Source organism: Mesoplodon densirostris, chromosome 1 (genome assembly GCF_025265405.1).
Source record: "Mesoplodon densirostris isolate mMesDen1 chromosome 1, mMesDen1 primary haplotype, whole genome shotgun sequence".
Classification (NCBI taxonomy): Eukaryota; Metazoa; Chordata; class Mammalia; order Artiodactyla; family Ziphiidae; genus Mesoplodon; species Mesoplodon densirostris.
Genome location: NC_082661.1, coordinates 43,242,501 through 43,256,554, shown reverse-complemented (window position 1 = coordinate 43,256,554; position 14,054 = coordinate 43,242,501). Strand labels below are relative to the sequence as shown.

General features: G+C 36.5%; 2 protein-coding genes across 18 annotated transcripts in view; both read left to right on the top strand.

Moving 5' to 3' along the window:
• PCDH15 (protocadherin related 15) overlaps nt 1-14,054 on the top strand; it is a 729,696-nt gene that overhangs the window by 269,455 nt on the left and 446,187 nt on the right. For all 17 annotated transcript variants that reach the window (XM_060118371.1, XM_060118174.1, XM_060118091.1 and 14 more), the window contains one exon: nt 3,352-3,507. In XM_060118371.1, coding sequence (XP_059974354.1) covers nt 3,352-3,507 — 156 coding nt within the window. The remainder of the gene's footprint in view (nt 1-3,351; nt 3,508-14,054) is intronic.
• Nucleotides 10,325-13,145, top strand: LOC132492801 (eukaryotic translation initiation factor 4B-like). Its single transcript, XM_060102669.1, has 2 exons — nt 10,325-12,411; nt 13,127-13,145. Exon 1 carries the CDS (start codon nt 10,336-10,338, stop codon nt 12,169-12,171), a length of 1,836 nt encoding a protein of 611 aa, XP_059958652.1. The 5' UTR covers nt 10,325-10,335; the 3' UTR covers nt 12,172-12,411; nt 13,127-13,145.

Here is a 14,054-nt window from a genome sequence, read left to right as displayed (position 1 = left end):
CATGAATGAAGCAATTTAAGAGAATCAGAGAAGATAGAATTGCCATGACTTATTTTTGCCACCCAGTTATTAAAAATAAACCAAAACTTCCCTAATACATTCCTAAGCATTTTGGATTCCCTAAACTCTCACTAGTAGACTTGGTGGAACTGTCTGGTATATTTATGACCTTCCTACAGACCAGAATAGATTCTATTCCAATGTGAGATTACAGTGAATGCTGTATATTAGCCACAGGGAATTCTTGCCTTCATCATGATCCATTATGGTTGGAATTTATTGCAAGCTAAATTCTATCCATGCTACTAACAGTTGCATAGGGGACTAAAGTTGACAGTGACAAGAGTTCCAGGTGACCTGGTTATATCTAATCTATGGGCACTTAGTGCGACTAAGTGTCACTAAGTCAGAGCACACTACATCTGATCCTCTACTTACAAAGATTGTGACCTTTCTGTTCCATGCTAACACTTACTATAGAATTAGAAGTTGATATGGAATGGTTTTATAGGTCTCTCTCACAATATTTATAAGATAAGTAACTTTAGAAGAACATAAATGATCACCTGATTGTCTTCTGAGAGGTGTGCCAAGGGCTAATAGTACAAGTATTTATTCTGTTTTTTACTTTACAATTGAAATATGCAGTACTTTTCTTAAAAAGCCTATTAAAGCAAAGACTTTAAAACTGGTAGTAAAAATGGAGGTCATATAATTTAAATTCTTTCCAGAATATTTCTAAGACCTAGTCTTTTTAAGTTATCTTTTAGTCTCAAGCTTACAGATTTTCAGTGATGGTCTTAATTTTTCGGATAGTCCATTTTATTCTGTCCCACTTGGATTAATAGAAAATCTCTACTTACATTGAAAACATATGCTTTGTAATACTTTTTATTTATTATTCTTATTTCTACACTCTGAGACTACAGTGAATAAACTAATTTATCTTTTCATAACAACCATTCAGATGTCTGATGAATCTTGTGATTTTTAGTTTAAACATCTCAAATTTTATCACACATTCTCAGGATGATTAGACTTCACTTCCTATTTGCCCATAAAATGGTGCCTATTGTAATCCACCTATCTCTTCATCTATTATTAATGCATATGAAGTAGTTTGTATTATTATTCTAGTAGTCCATTTACAGTGTTGGCATGTAAACTCATCTTTACATGCCAACTCAAAATTTTGTAAAACTCAAAATTTTACAATTATATTTTCATATTAATGTTTGTAGCCACTTATTATTATATTTGGGCAATTAACTTTTTTTCTAATACAAATAAGATTACTTAAATTTATTATTGTAAAAGTGTAGATTTTTGATACTTATTATTCTGATAAGATGATTTTGAACCTTGTCTTTTATCATTAAATGTAGTATATATCCTTCTGAACTTTGTAGCATTCACAGATTTTTTACACACATGGCTTTAATACATTTATATATGTCAGTGATTAAAAGTGAATTGGGGCAGACATTAGAACTCAGATCTGTATGGTACTTCACTAGAGACCTTCCTCCATATGATAATGATGCTTCAAGTTATTCTTTCTAGATACAATTATTCAGCCAGGTACAATACAATTCGATTGCATTTATCTTTATTGGCCATAAAAATATCTTGATATTAAACAATGTTTTCTTCAGGTTAGGTATAGTTTCTACAACATTCTTCTCATTAGAAATGTGACATTTTTAATGAACCTATCCTAAGTTCCAGTAATCATTGCTATATCTTTAAATTGGTTTTAATCCAAATATTTAATAATTTGTTTTATAATTCAAGATTGTCAGTTTGTATTTTTTAGATTCATGTTTTTTTTTACTTTTTTGGAGATTTAGCTTTTTATAAGTAAAAAATAGTTTATATCTGTTATGTGTTACTATGTGCCTAGCACAGGGTAAGTTCATATAACACTTATGATGATTATGTCATGTCAGTGTTTAGTATTATCCCCATTTTTAGAAATGAATAACTAAGCACAGAGAGAGTTTGCATCTAGATCATACAATTAGTAGGTTATGGAACTAAGGCTAGAAGCACAGCAGTGCAACTCAGGTAGTACTCAGTCATCTGTTCTAGACACAGTGCTAGTTACTGGGTAGAGAGATTTAGTCATGGCCAAAATAACACCCCAGGCTTTATGAAGCTTCCAGTACAGTAAAGGGAGACAAACTCAAACAAGTATATAAAATGTGTAATATGCCATGTGATGCATGAGAAATGCAGTAAAAACAGTAAATAAATAGGGGGAAGGTTGAAAGGACAGAGCAGACTGTAGGCATGGCATTCTAAACAGGGTGGTCAGAATAGATCATACTGATAGAATTATATGTAAAGAAAATTTTATAAACTCAAAAAAAAAGAGATTTTAAAAATCACAAAGAAATATTCTATGGCATTAAACACTTTAGCTCTAGAGTCAGAGATGTGTGTATCCCACTTCTGCAAGCCCTTTATCATAGCACCTGAGTAATAAACGCCCCCTTGATGACAATTCTCCCCTTATAAGAATTTATCATAAAAAATAATTAAAGTTAGCACATATTTAGGTACAGTATGTTTACCAAGGTATAAACATTTTGCTTGTAATGACAAAAATTGACAATAATAAACGTCTCATTATAAGTTTTTACTTAGACCACTATGCTATAGACTTATGATGGAATACAAAATATAGCTTCGTAGTAGTATACATCAAAGTTCTATAGAAAATCTATATTTGCAAACATGGGATGATACTCACGTGTGTGTGTGTGTGTATAAAACAGATGTATATTTGGAAAGAGGGAAAGATTAGCAAAATAAACATTTAACTGTATAGAATTAGGAAGTTTGATTGGGTTGTGAATGGATTCTCTTCTTTTGGTTATCTATATTTTAGTTTTTATCAGATATGAACATTTAATATTTTAGCAAAACTATAGATTTAAACAAATGATATACCATGTTATACAATCTCTCTATCCTATGTATATTATCATTAATACATTGTTTTTATAAATTAGAAGTTTATGTCATTGCTTCTTTGACTTTTGGAAGGACAAAATTTGTGGCATCCCATCAAATATCAGACATTAATTTTGTGATTGTGTTCATCACCAGTCTTCTAATTATGAACATAATGCTACCTCAGACCCTATATTTTAAAAGTTAAACAATGAAATAATCATGATTATCTTCACTTTTCCTTAAAATAAGGCAAAATAGATGAATTTTTATAGATCACTATCATTTAAAAGCGAATAAGCATAGAAGATTTTCTTAAACAAATACTTTGACAGTAATGAGATGCTTCAGTTTCAATTATTTTTTTAAAAAGATGCAATTTCTGTGTTACAGCCTCCAATGAACATACACTCCATCGTGGTACAAGTTCAGTGCATCAACAAAAAAGTGGGTACTGTTATCTACCATGAAGTTCGAATTGTGGTGAGAGACAGAAATGACAACTCACCCACATTCAAGCATGAAAGCTACTACGCCACAGTGAATGAGGTCAGTTTCTATCCACCACTCTCTGCTTCCTTTTTATTGATATATATAACTGACTGTATATTTTAAATATTTTGAAATTATTCCTCTATAATAACAATCTTAACTGTTTAAAAATATCAAGAAAACATTTTAAAAAATAGTGCTTTAGAAGAAATAAGGTCTGAGTGATTTCTGATGCGATTTCAGGAATTCACTTTGCTACAGGAAAAAAAATGATTTATTTATAATAATGGCCAAAATATTGGCATTTCTTAATCATTTTCAACAACTTAATGCCTGAATCTAAATACATACACACTTACTGAGGCTCAACAGGTGCTATTTATTCTCATTGTAAAATGAGGCAGATTTTTTTTTTTTTTTGTATCTCTGAGGTGGTAGCAGTAATTCAATACTAGAAGAAAATATGTATTTGAGATTTTATTAATTTAAAGTTATTTTCTCAATTTTAAAATCAAGTTCTGGCATATTAAAAATATTTAAATGTAAATCAAAGCTAAATTCTTATAAGAAAATCCTTATCAAGCTATTTAAAAATATCTTTAAAGTAGTATTATTGCTTTTATTAGAACACGCTGTTTTGTTGTTTCTTGTTTTACTTTGTTTTGTTTTCTCTTTGGACCAAAATCCATGGGCCAAGAACCCTTTTTATGTTATTTTTTGAAAATAGTGCTTACTCTATTAATTTTTTGTAGAAAAAATATAAAATATTATTATAAAATTATAAAATATTTCTGAAGTATCTCTAATATCATCTATTATGTGTACTTTAGACACACAAAAAATGAACTATATTTTTAATAGCCTATACTTTAGCAAATCATCTTTACCTCCATGTCTTTTTTTTCTAATCTTAAAAAAATATGTACCTACTTTATAGGAGGAAATCAGTATAATTTGGGTATTAAACACAGCATTGGGCCTATAACTTCTACATGCTTTTTGAAATATTTAAAATGTATCTTATTTACCTCAACATTCTTCTATTCACTAAAAATTGAAGAAATGATGTTTCCTGTAATCTGAGACTTTTTAGATTGTATTACTAAAAACAAAATAATAAATAAAAGAAATAAAAGCTTTTTAAAGTTTAACAGGTGAAATTACTTGTTCATTAATGCTCGACCTTTTTGAGCTAACTTTACTTAATAGGCTTCTGCTAAAACAGACAAATGCTAATTAATGTAATTAATCATGTTACATGATTAATTATTTTAGCATCTAAAGTATATTTTTTGAATGAGATTTTGCTTTTTTTGTTTGAGTGCTAGCTTTGAGTGTAAACTGATAGATGAGTTATCTTAGGCAACATATCTAATTTTAAAATCCATTCCTGTACCATGTTTAACTGTTGTTGGATACATGTCTTTAGTTCATTTTTCATAAAGAAATTTATAATGTTCAATTTGAATTCAAAGTATCCTATGTAATTTGACTACTTCCACTCCCCCCTCCAATTTTTTTCAGCACCTTGCTGAAAACTAACCTTTTCAAATACTATTTTAATTGTGTCACTCTCCTATTCAAAAATTGTGTAATTTCTCATTATTATCAGGAAAAATGTCATCTATCTCCACTGGCTGATTTTCAAGGCCTTCCATAATCTGACCTTTTGTCAATGTATTCTTTTTTTTTTTTTTTTTGTCAATGTATTCTTAACTTCAGTTTCTCTTTGATATTCCCTCATTCTGTTCAGATTAACTTCCTCATGTCTTACATATATATTCATTTCTTTGGCTTTGCTCACACTGTTCAGTTTACTTAGAATGGAATCTTCCCTACCTTGCAAGTCTCCAAGTTTTATTCATCTTTTTAAATTTAACACATGATCTATTTCCATTTCTTATTTCTATACTCATCCCCAGCTATACACATTGATCAATCTTCAGTTTCTCCAAACTCTAAACTCCTATGTCATCTGGATAAATGTTAGTGATACAATTTATAGAAGCATTAAACATTTTATCTTAAACATTATTTGTAGAGGCAAGATTTCTTTACAAAGCTGCCTAATTATGGTTTTCTCTCAATGTATTTCCTAAAGACAACTGAGGCAATCCTATCCCACTGTTACTATGGTCATATATTCTATGGTTTGATTATTTAGAGTGTGTGTAATTGATGATATTTTCCTCCATTGATTTTGCTCATACTCTCTCATATCTATTTTCTTGTAAAGAATCCAAACTTTATTTAAACATCAAAACATAATTATAAGAAAAAATGAAATTTAGCTCTTTTTCTCATCTTTCATTTATCTGAGTAGTTCTTAGTTTAATTGGCTTGAATGGGTTTATCTTTATATCTATATCCATATTTCTCTACTGGGAAAATACATTGCAATTTTATATATACCCATATGTATATATGTATATGTATATATGTATGTGTGTGTGTATATATATACTATGTATGTCTGTTTATACATATATATACAATGCAACTACAGTGCTGCCTGTAAAATAAAATTAAGTAAAATACATTTTACTTGTGCAAGATTGCAAGATATTTTCCATGCTATTTCTTCTTTTAGTATAAGACATGCAGTTAATGCAGTTAAGACTAGAATGATCTAAATGCTTTTCCAAAAAACAAAAATCATTCAGGGTTTAAGAGATTGTTGGTGTGAAAATATTTTACACTTCATCAGAATGCAAAAGATAGGTACAAAGTCATCATCACAGATTTATAAAAGAAGCTTCTAAAATTAAAGTCCTGATTAGTCACTCTCCTTATTAACTGTGAGAAAACCAAGACCTGGAGCAGCACATGAATTGGCTACCAAGATTTAAAATTCTTTGTTTGTGAGACATAAAGCATTGCAAGTATTTTTTTTTCTCTCTGGGTAATTGGAGACTCTCAATTAGTTTTGGATAATTGTATCATTAAGTAATTAGTCTTGTTGGTTCGAAGAACAAATTGCAAAGTCTAATTGCTGCTGATTATTCTTAAGTAATTTTTGGAAGATAAATATTTTCTGGCAGTGATGTCTTTGGTAACACATGCATCCCATTTCAAAAAATTCCTTTTGACATAGTAAAAAGTAAACCAGGGCAAGTCAAGGCAGACATAGTGTTTTCTTGTGCCTGTGAAGAATTAATCTCAGGATAATATAGAGGTTATATTTGTCCTGGTCTTTAATGATCTCATTACAGATGGGCATTTTTTTAGTCAATATTAATTTGTTCTTTTTGTCACCTTGAATATCACCCTAAATATACTTTGCTGCTGTGACATGATGTGATTTATTGGAGATAATTTGTTGGCACTTTCTGAAAGAATGTTTCCTTGCATTTCTCTTGACAGGTAGATCGTTTACAGTCAGAAAGAAAGAAGGAGAGAAAGGAAGGAAGGGAGGAAGGGACCATATATTGTGTAGTAATGTAGTATTTACTGTTGAAAAAATGTGCATGTAAGTGGACCTGTACCGTTCAAACACATGCTGTTCAAGGGTCAAGGGTATATATAAAAATTCTGAACTCTATTTCTTTGTTCCAGGAAACTTGGAGAAATAGAGTTCAGATGTAATTATAAGGTTGGACTCAAGGAAATTGCCAATGTTCAACTATTTTTGATGTATAAAAATGGCAATTGAATAATATTCTATAAATAAAAAAGTGTCTTAAATAAAATTTCATGCCACTGTATTATGGTAATGTTTCTGTTTTGGCCTTATACTAATCAAAAATACATACTTCATGTCTATTTTCAGCACTGTTGTCTCCTGATGGTGTTTTGAATTTATTTGGTGAACTGTTTCTACGATCACTTAAGTTTTGTTTAACTTAGTAGACCTTATTTTCATGGATTGCTACTGACTTAAATATAAGGAGTTCTGTATAACAAGCTTAAATTAAGAAAGGATTGAATCGAAGGAGATGAAACTGAAGAACAAGTTGGGGTCAGATCCTGAAAGGCACCATCAGTTATAAAGAGGAGCTTTAGGCAATAAGGGAACAGTAAATGGCTTAGAATATAAGTGCATTCAGATTTGCCAATGTATGATATCATTCTCACAGCTGGATGGAGAATTTTTTGAAGAGGTGAGCTGAAAAGAGATGCAAGGTAAAAACCTGGAACTGAATAAAAATGGAAAAAGAGGGTGTATAGGAAGGATATTAGGTGGATAACTTCATGAGAAAAGATGACCTGTTAATTGCAGAGGGTAAAGGAGAAAAGTGTAGATACTATATATACTGTTTAGATTACCTTTGAGGTTCTGGCTTAAAATATAGCAGGATCTTACTGAGAGAATATATTAGAGAAGAACACTTTTGGGAAGATTTGCAATCTGAGGAGAATATCAGTTGTTGCAACCCAGCATGGAATGTCTTTAGATCTCGAATAGTCCATGTCGAATAGACATAAAGATTTGTGAACCACAGTGAGTAAACCTAAATTAAGATTGCCTAAGTGAGGTGTTTTGCTTTGTTTGTGATTTTGCAGAATATGACAGATAGTAGGTATCAATAAAAATCAAAGTAGTACGAGAATGAGGGGGTATTGATGCAAAAGATAGATATAGATATAGATATAGATATATCTTGTTTTAAGTATATAACTTTACATGATATGTATGTATATCTTTATATATCATGTAAAGATATATACTTAAAACATAAGAACACTAATTATAAACCAGGAGATAACTGACACAGTCTAATGTTTTTGTTGCCTAGAACATGAATGAAATAATGAATAATATACATATTAATCAAACAAAATAAAGAAAGGGAACAAACAAAAAAGAACATAGAATAGGTAGGAAAAATATGAACACTTACTAAGAGTGTTCAAAATAAAAGTATTCATCTTGTACAAAAATTACATTAAAAGTAAAGGGGGGCTTCCCTGGTGGCACAGTGGTTGAGAGTCCACCTGCCAATGCAGGGGACACGGGTTCATGCCCCAGTCCGGGAGGGTCCCACATGCCGCGGAGCGGCTAGCTCCGTGAGCCATGGCCACTGAACCTGTGCGTCTGGAGCCTGTGCTCCGCAATGGGAGAGGCCACAACAGTAAGAGGCCCGTGTACCGCCAAAAAAAAAAAAAAAGTAAAGGGGGAAATACTCAAATTGAAAAACAAAGTTTTCAGACTAGATTAAAAAATAATGTCAAGGATTGGTTCAAGATGGCGGAGTAGAAGGGTGTGCTATCACTCCCTCTTTCGAGAACAACAGAATCACAACTAATTGCTGAACAATCATTGACAGGATGACACTAGAACTCACCAAAAAAGATACCCCACATCCAAAGACAAAGGAGAAGCAAAAATGGGACTGTAGGAGGGGCGAAATCACAATAAAATCAAATCCCATAACTGCTGGGTGGGTGACTCACAAACCGGAGAACACTTATACCACAGAAGTCCACCCACTGGAGTGAAGGTTCTGAGCCCCACGTCAGGCTTCCCAACCTGGGGGTCCGGCAATGGAGGGAGGAATTCCTAGAGAATCATACTTTGAAGCCTAGCAGGATTTGATTTCAGGACATTGACAATACTGGGGGAAACAGAGACTCCACTCTTGGAGGGCACACACAAAGTAGTGTGTGCAGTGGGACCCAGGGGAAGGAGCAGTGACCCCATAGGAGACTGAACCAGACCTACCTGCTAGTGTTGGAGGGTCTCCTGCAGAGGCAGGAGGTGGCTGTGCCTCACTGTGAGGAAAATGACACTGGCAGCAGAAGTTCTGGGAAGTACTCCTTGACGTGAGCCCTCCCAAAGTCCTCCATTAGCCCCACCAAAGAGCCCAAGTAGGCTCCAGTGTTGGGTTGCCTCAGGCCAAACAACCAACAGGGAGGGAACCCAGCACCCCCCCATCAGCAGACAAGTGGATTAAAGTTTTACTGAGCTCTGCCCACCAGAGCAACAGCCAGCTTTGCCCACCACCAGTCCCTCCCATCAGGAAACTTGCACAATCCTCTTATATAGCCTCATCCACCAGAGGGCAGACAGCAGAAACAAGAAGAACTACAATCCTGCAACCTGTGGAACAAACACCACATTCACAGAAAGAGGGACAAGGTGAAAAGGCAAAGGGCCATGTACCAAATGAAGGAACAAGGTAAAACCCCAGAAAAACAACTAAATGAAGTGGAGATAGGCAAGCTTCCAGAAAGAGAATTCAGAATAATGATAGTGAAGATGATCCAGGACCTTGGAAAAAGAATGGAGGCAAAGATGGAGAAGATGCAAGAAATGTTTAACAAAGACCTAGGAGGATTAAAGAACAAGCAACAGAGATGAACAATACAATAATTGAAATGAAAACTACACTAGAAGGAATCAATAGCAGAATAACTGAGAGAGAAGAATGGATAAGTGACCTGGAAGACAGAATGGTGGAATTCACTGCTGCAGAACAAAATAAAGAAAAAAAAAATGAAAAGAAACAAAGATAGCCTAAGAGATATCTGGGATAACATTAAATGCCCCAACATTCTTGTTATAGGGGTCCCAGAAGGAGAAGAAGGAGAGAAAGAACCTGAGAAAATATTTGAAGAGATTATAGTTGAAAGCTTCCCTAACAGGGGACAGGAAGTAGCCACCCAAGTCCAGGAAGCACAGAGAGTCCCATACAGGATAAACCCAAAGAGAAACACGCCGAGACACACAGTAATCAAATTGGCAAAAATTAAAGACAGAGAAAAATTGTTGAAAGCAGCAAGGGAAAAATGACAAATAACATACAAGGGAACTCCCATAAGGTCAACAGCTGATTTCTCAGAAGAAACTCTACAAGCCAGAAGGGAGTGGGAGTGGCATGATATATATAAAGTGATGAAAGAGAAGAACCTACAACCAAGATTACTCTCTTTCCCTCTCCCAACATGGCGGCCTCAGCAAAAAAGAAGAATAAGAAGGGGAAGACCATCTCCCTAACAGACTTCCTGGCTGAGGATGGAGGGACTGGTGGAGGAAACACCTATGCCCCCAAACCAGTCATCTGGGCTGATGAAACAGATGACCTAGAAGGAGATGTTTCAACCACTTGGCATAGTAATGATGATGATGTGTATAGGGCACCTCCAATTGACCGTTCCATCCTGCCCACTGCTCCACGGGCTGCTCGGGAACCCAATATTGACCGGAGCCGTCTTCCCAAATCACCACCCTACACTGCTTTTCTAGGGAACCTGCCCTATGGTGTGACAGAAGACTCCATTAAGGAATTCTTTAGAGGATTAAATATCAGTGCAGTGAGTTTACCACGTGAACCCAGCAATCCTGAGAGGTTGAAAGGTTTTGGTTATGCTGAGTTTGAGGACATGGATTCCTTGTTCACTGCCCTGAGCCTCAGTGAAGCGTCTCTAGGTAACAGGAGAATTCGAATGGACGTTGCTGATCAAACACAGGATAAAGACAGGGATGATCGTTCTTTTGGCCGAGATAGAAATCGGGATTCTGACAAAACAGATACAGACTGGAGGGCCCGTCCTGCTACAGACAGCTTTGATGACTACCCACCTAGAAGAGGTGATGATAGCTTTGGAGACAAGTTGCGAGATCGTTACGATTCAGACCGATATCGTGATGGGTATCGGGACAGTTACCGTGATGGCCCACGCTGGGACATGGATCAATACGGGGGCCGAGATCGCTATGATGACCGAGGCAGCAGAGACTATGATAGAAGCTACGATTCCAGGATAGGCAGTGGCAGAAGAGCATTTGGTAGTGGGTACCATAGGGATGACGACTACAGAGGAGGTGGGGACCGCTATGAAGACAGATATGAGAGACGAGATGACCGGTCATGGAGCTCCAGAGACGATTACTCTCGGGATGATTATAGGCGTGATGATAGAGGTCCCCCCCAAAGACCCAAACTGAACCTAAAGCCTCGGAGTACTCCTAAGGAAGATGATTCCTCTGCTAGCACATCCCAGTCCAGTCGAGCAGCCTCTATCTTTGGAGGGGCAAAGCCTGTTGACACAGCTGCTAGAGAACGAGAAGTAGAAGAGCGGCTACAGAAGGAACAGGAGAAACTGCAGCGTCAGTTGGATGAGCCAAAACTAGAACGACGGCCTCGGGAGAGACACCCAAGCTGGCGAAGTGAAGAAACTCAGGAACGGGAACGATCGAGGACAGGAAGTGAGTCATCACAATCGGGGACATCAGCCACATCTGGCAGAAATTCACGAATGAGAGAGAGTGAGAAGTCTCTAGAAAATGAAACACCCAATAAAGAGGAAGACTGTCAGTCTCCAACTTCTAAGCCTCCCAAACCTGAACAGCCTCTAAAGGTAATGCCAGCCCCTCCACCAAAGGAGAATGCTTGGGTGAAGCAAAGTTCTAACCCTCCTGCTCGATCTCAGAGCTCAGACACAGAGCAGCAGTCCCCTACAAGTGGTGGAGGGAAAGTAGTTCCAGCTCAACCATCTGAGGAAGGACCAGTAAGGAAAGATGAAAATAAAGTAGATGGGGTGAGTGCCCCAAAAGGCCAAAGTGGAAATTCCAGCCATGGTCCAGGAGATGGAGGGAACAAAGACCACTGGAAGGAGTCAGATAGGAAAGATGGCAAAAAGGATCAAGACTCCAGATCTGCACCTGAGCCAAAGAAAGCTGAAGAAAATCCAGCCTCTAAGTTCAGTTCTGCAAGCAAATATGCTGCTCTTGCCGTTGATGGTGAAGATGAAAATGAGGGAGAAGATTACACCGAATAGACCTGCATTCTGTGCTTTCTCCTAGTCTCTCACCACCCTGGAACATTCGAGAGCAAATCAAACCTCTATCCAGACAAGACAAAATAAAACTCACCATCTCCTGGATACCTTTCTTAACTTTTTTTTTTTTTTTAAAGAAACAAAATGAAATTCTTTTGCATGCTGCTGCAGCCTTTAAAATATTGAACTAACTGGAGAATCACCAATGTAGCCAGAGAGAGACGTACAGCTTTTAATGCTGTAAGTTTAAAGTTGTGGTGCATTTGTATGACATGTGCAGTTGCCTGTGTGATTAGTGCCTAGGGGCCTCCGTTTAGCAAGGTGGCAGTGACAGTGATGCAGTGTCTGGAATCTGGTTGGGCAGCAGGCAGGTATGAGGAAGAGTGTGAGGTTTCTACCTTTAATTCTTACCCTGTTGGGGCATACATGAATTAGCAAACAGTATCTGAATAAATTCTCCGTTCTTGGCAAGGTAGGTTTAGTCCCTGATGTTGTTTTAGTCTTCAGGAGGCTGCCAGCCCCACCTCTTACTTAACTCTGAGTTACTGGAGCCAGCCTAAGGGGGAGTTCCTTCATTTGTGCCCCCCAGGGGGATAGGTGGAAGTGAGTCTACAGGCCACTGAAGAATAGGACTGTTTGGTGACCAAAGTAAATGGGGAAATCGTGATTTGAAAAGAAGCTTGGGGATTTGATGAATTATTTTGCACCAGTAACAGGGAAAATGGTATGACCTCCAGTAAACACATAATCATTTACCTCCTGGAGCAGGAAGCACTTAGGGGTTGTGGGAATTCCCAGGTCTTTTATGTGTTCTGGTTTCACCCTTTCTTAAACACTATCCCTTCTGAAAGTTCAAATATATCCACATTCTGTTGAAATCTTGAAGCTTTAAAAATTTAGACTCTTGCATTGTCTTACGTTCATCATGCTACTCTTTCCTGTTACCTTCCCACAGGCAGCTTCTGCTTAAGTCACATACTTGACCTCCTAAGCATTCTCTAGAGCCCCTGGGAGCTGTCCAGTGAGGAAGCATCACTGCTTTTTCTCAAGCAGATCTTGGCTCCTTCATGTTTTGATACTCCTTCCCTCCAGCCATTCGTGCTCCTGCTGCTTTGACCCCTTCTACACCTCAGAAAACTTTAGAGTTACCAGTCTTAGGTGGTAAGCGAGGGTGGTAAAATTGGGAGCTTTTCTTACAACCTTGATTGGGGTTTGAGGGGCTTTTTAAAAAACAAGTTTCCTTCTCTCCAAGTGAAATCCCACACCAATGTTTGGATTTATAATGTGGCTTAGACCAATGTGTGGTTTTTTTGGTTCTGTTTTTTTAGCATCCCCTTGAGAGAATAAATGATAATGGAGAAGAACATTTCACAAGGTCCTGGCTTCTCTTGCAACACAGTAGCTTTACTTGCGTGCTTTTATGTGCACCTTGGTACTGTCAGCTCAACAGATAGTGTCCTTACAGGCAATATTGGTACCTGCAGAGAAAAGACATCTTGGTCTCTTCTTGCATCAGTCCTAGGTTAGACCCTTTAAAGCCATGCAGGGGTGTTGGTTTATGAGTGCTGCAGCAGTGAGCATAATGAATCATTTACCCAGTGGACATAAAAGACATACCAAGTGAAGTAACTTCAAATAATTGGCTTGGAGTGGGTAATAGCTAGGAAGTGTCTTTTAGAGATACCCAAGGTTGAGAGGGTATTTTTTTTTTAACCATTTGCTATAGATGATGAAAAAGTAGGGTTTGCCCTCTTCATGTCTGCTTCCAAATAGATGTGTCCAAAGAAGCTGTTTTTTCCCCCCATTCCTCTACCCTGCCACCCTGTTAAAACAAACAGGGATTTATGACCCGCTCCTCAATACGTGTAAAATTTGTACAAAAA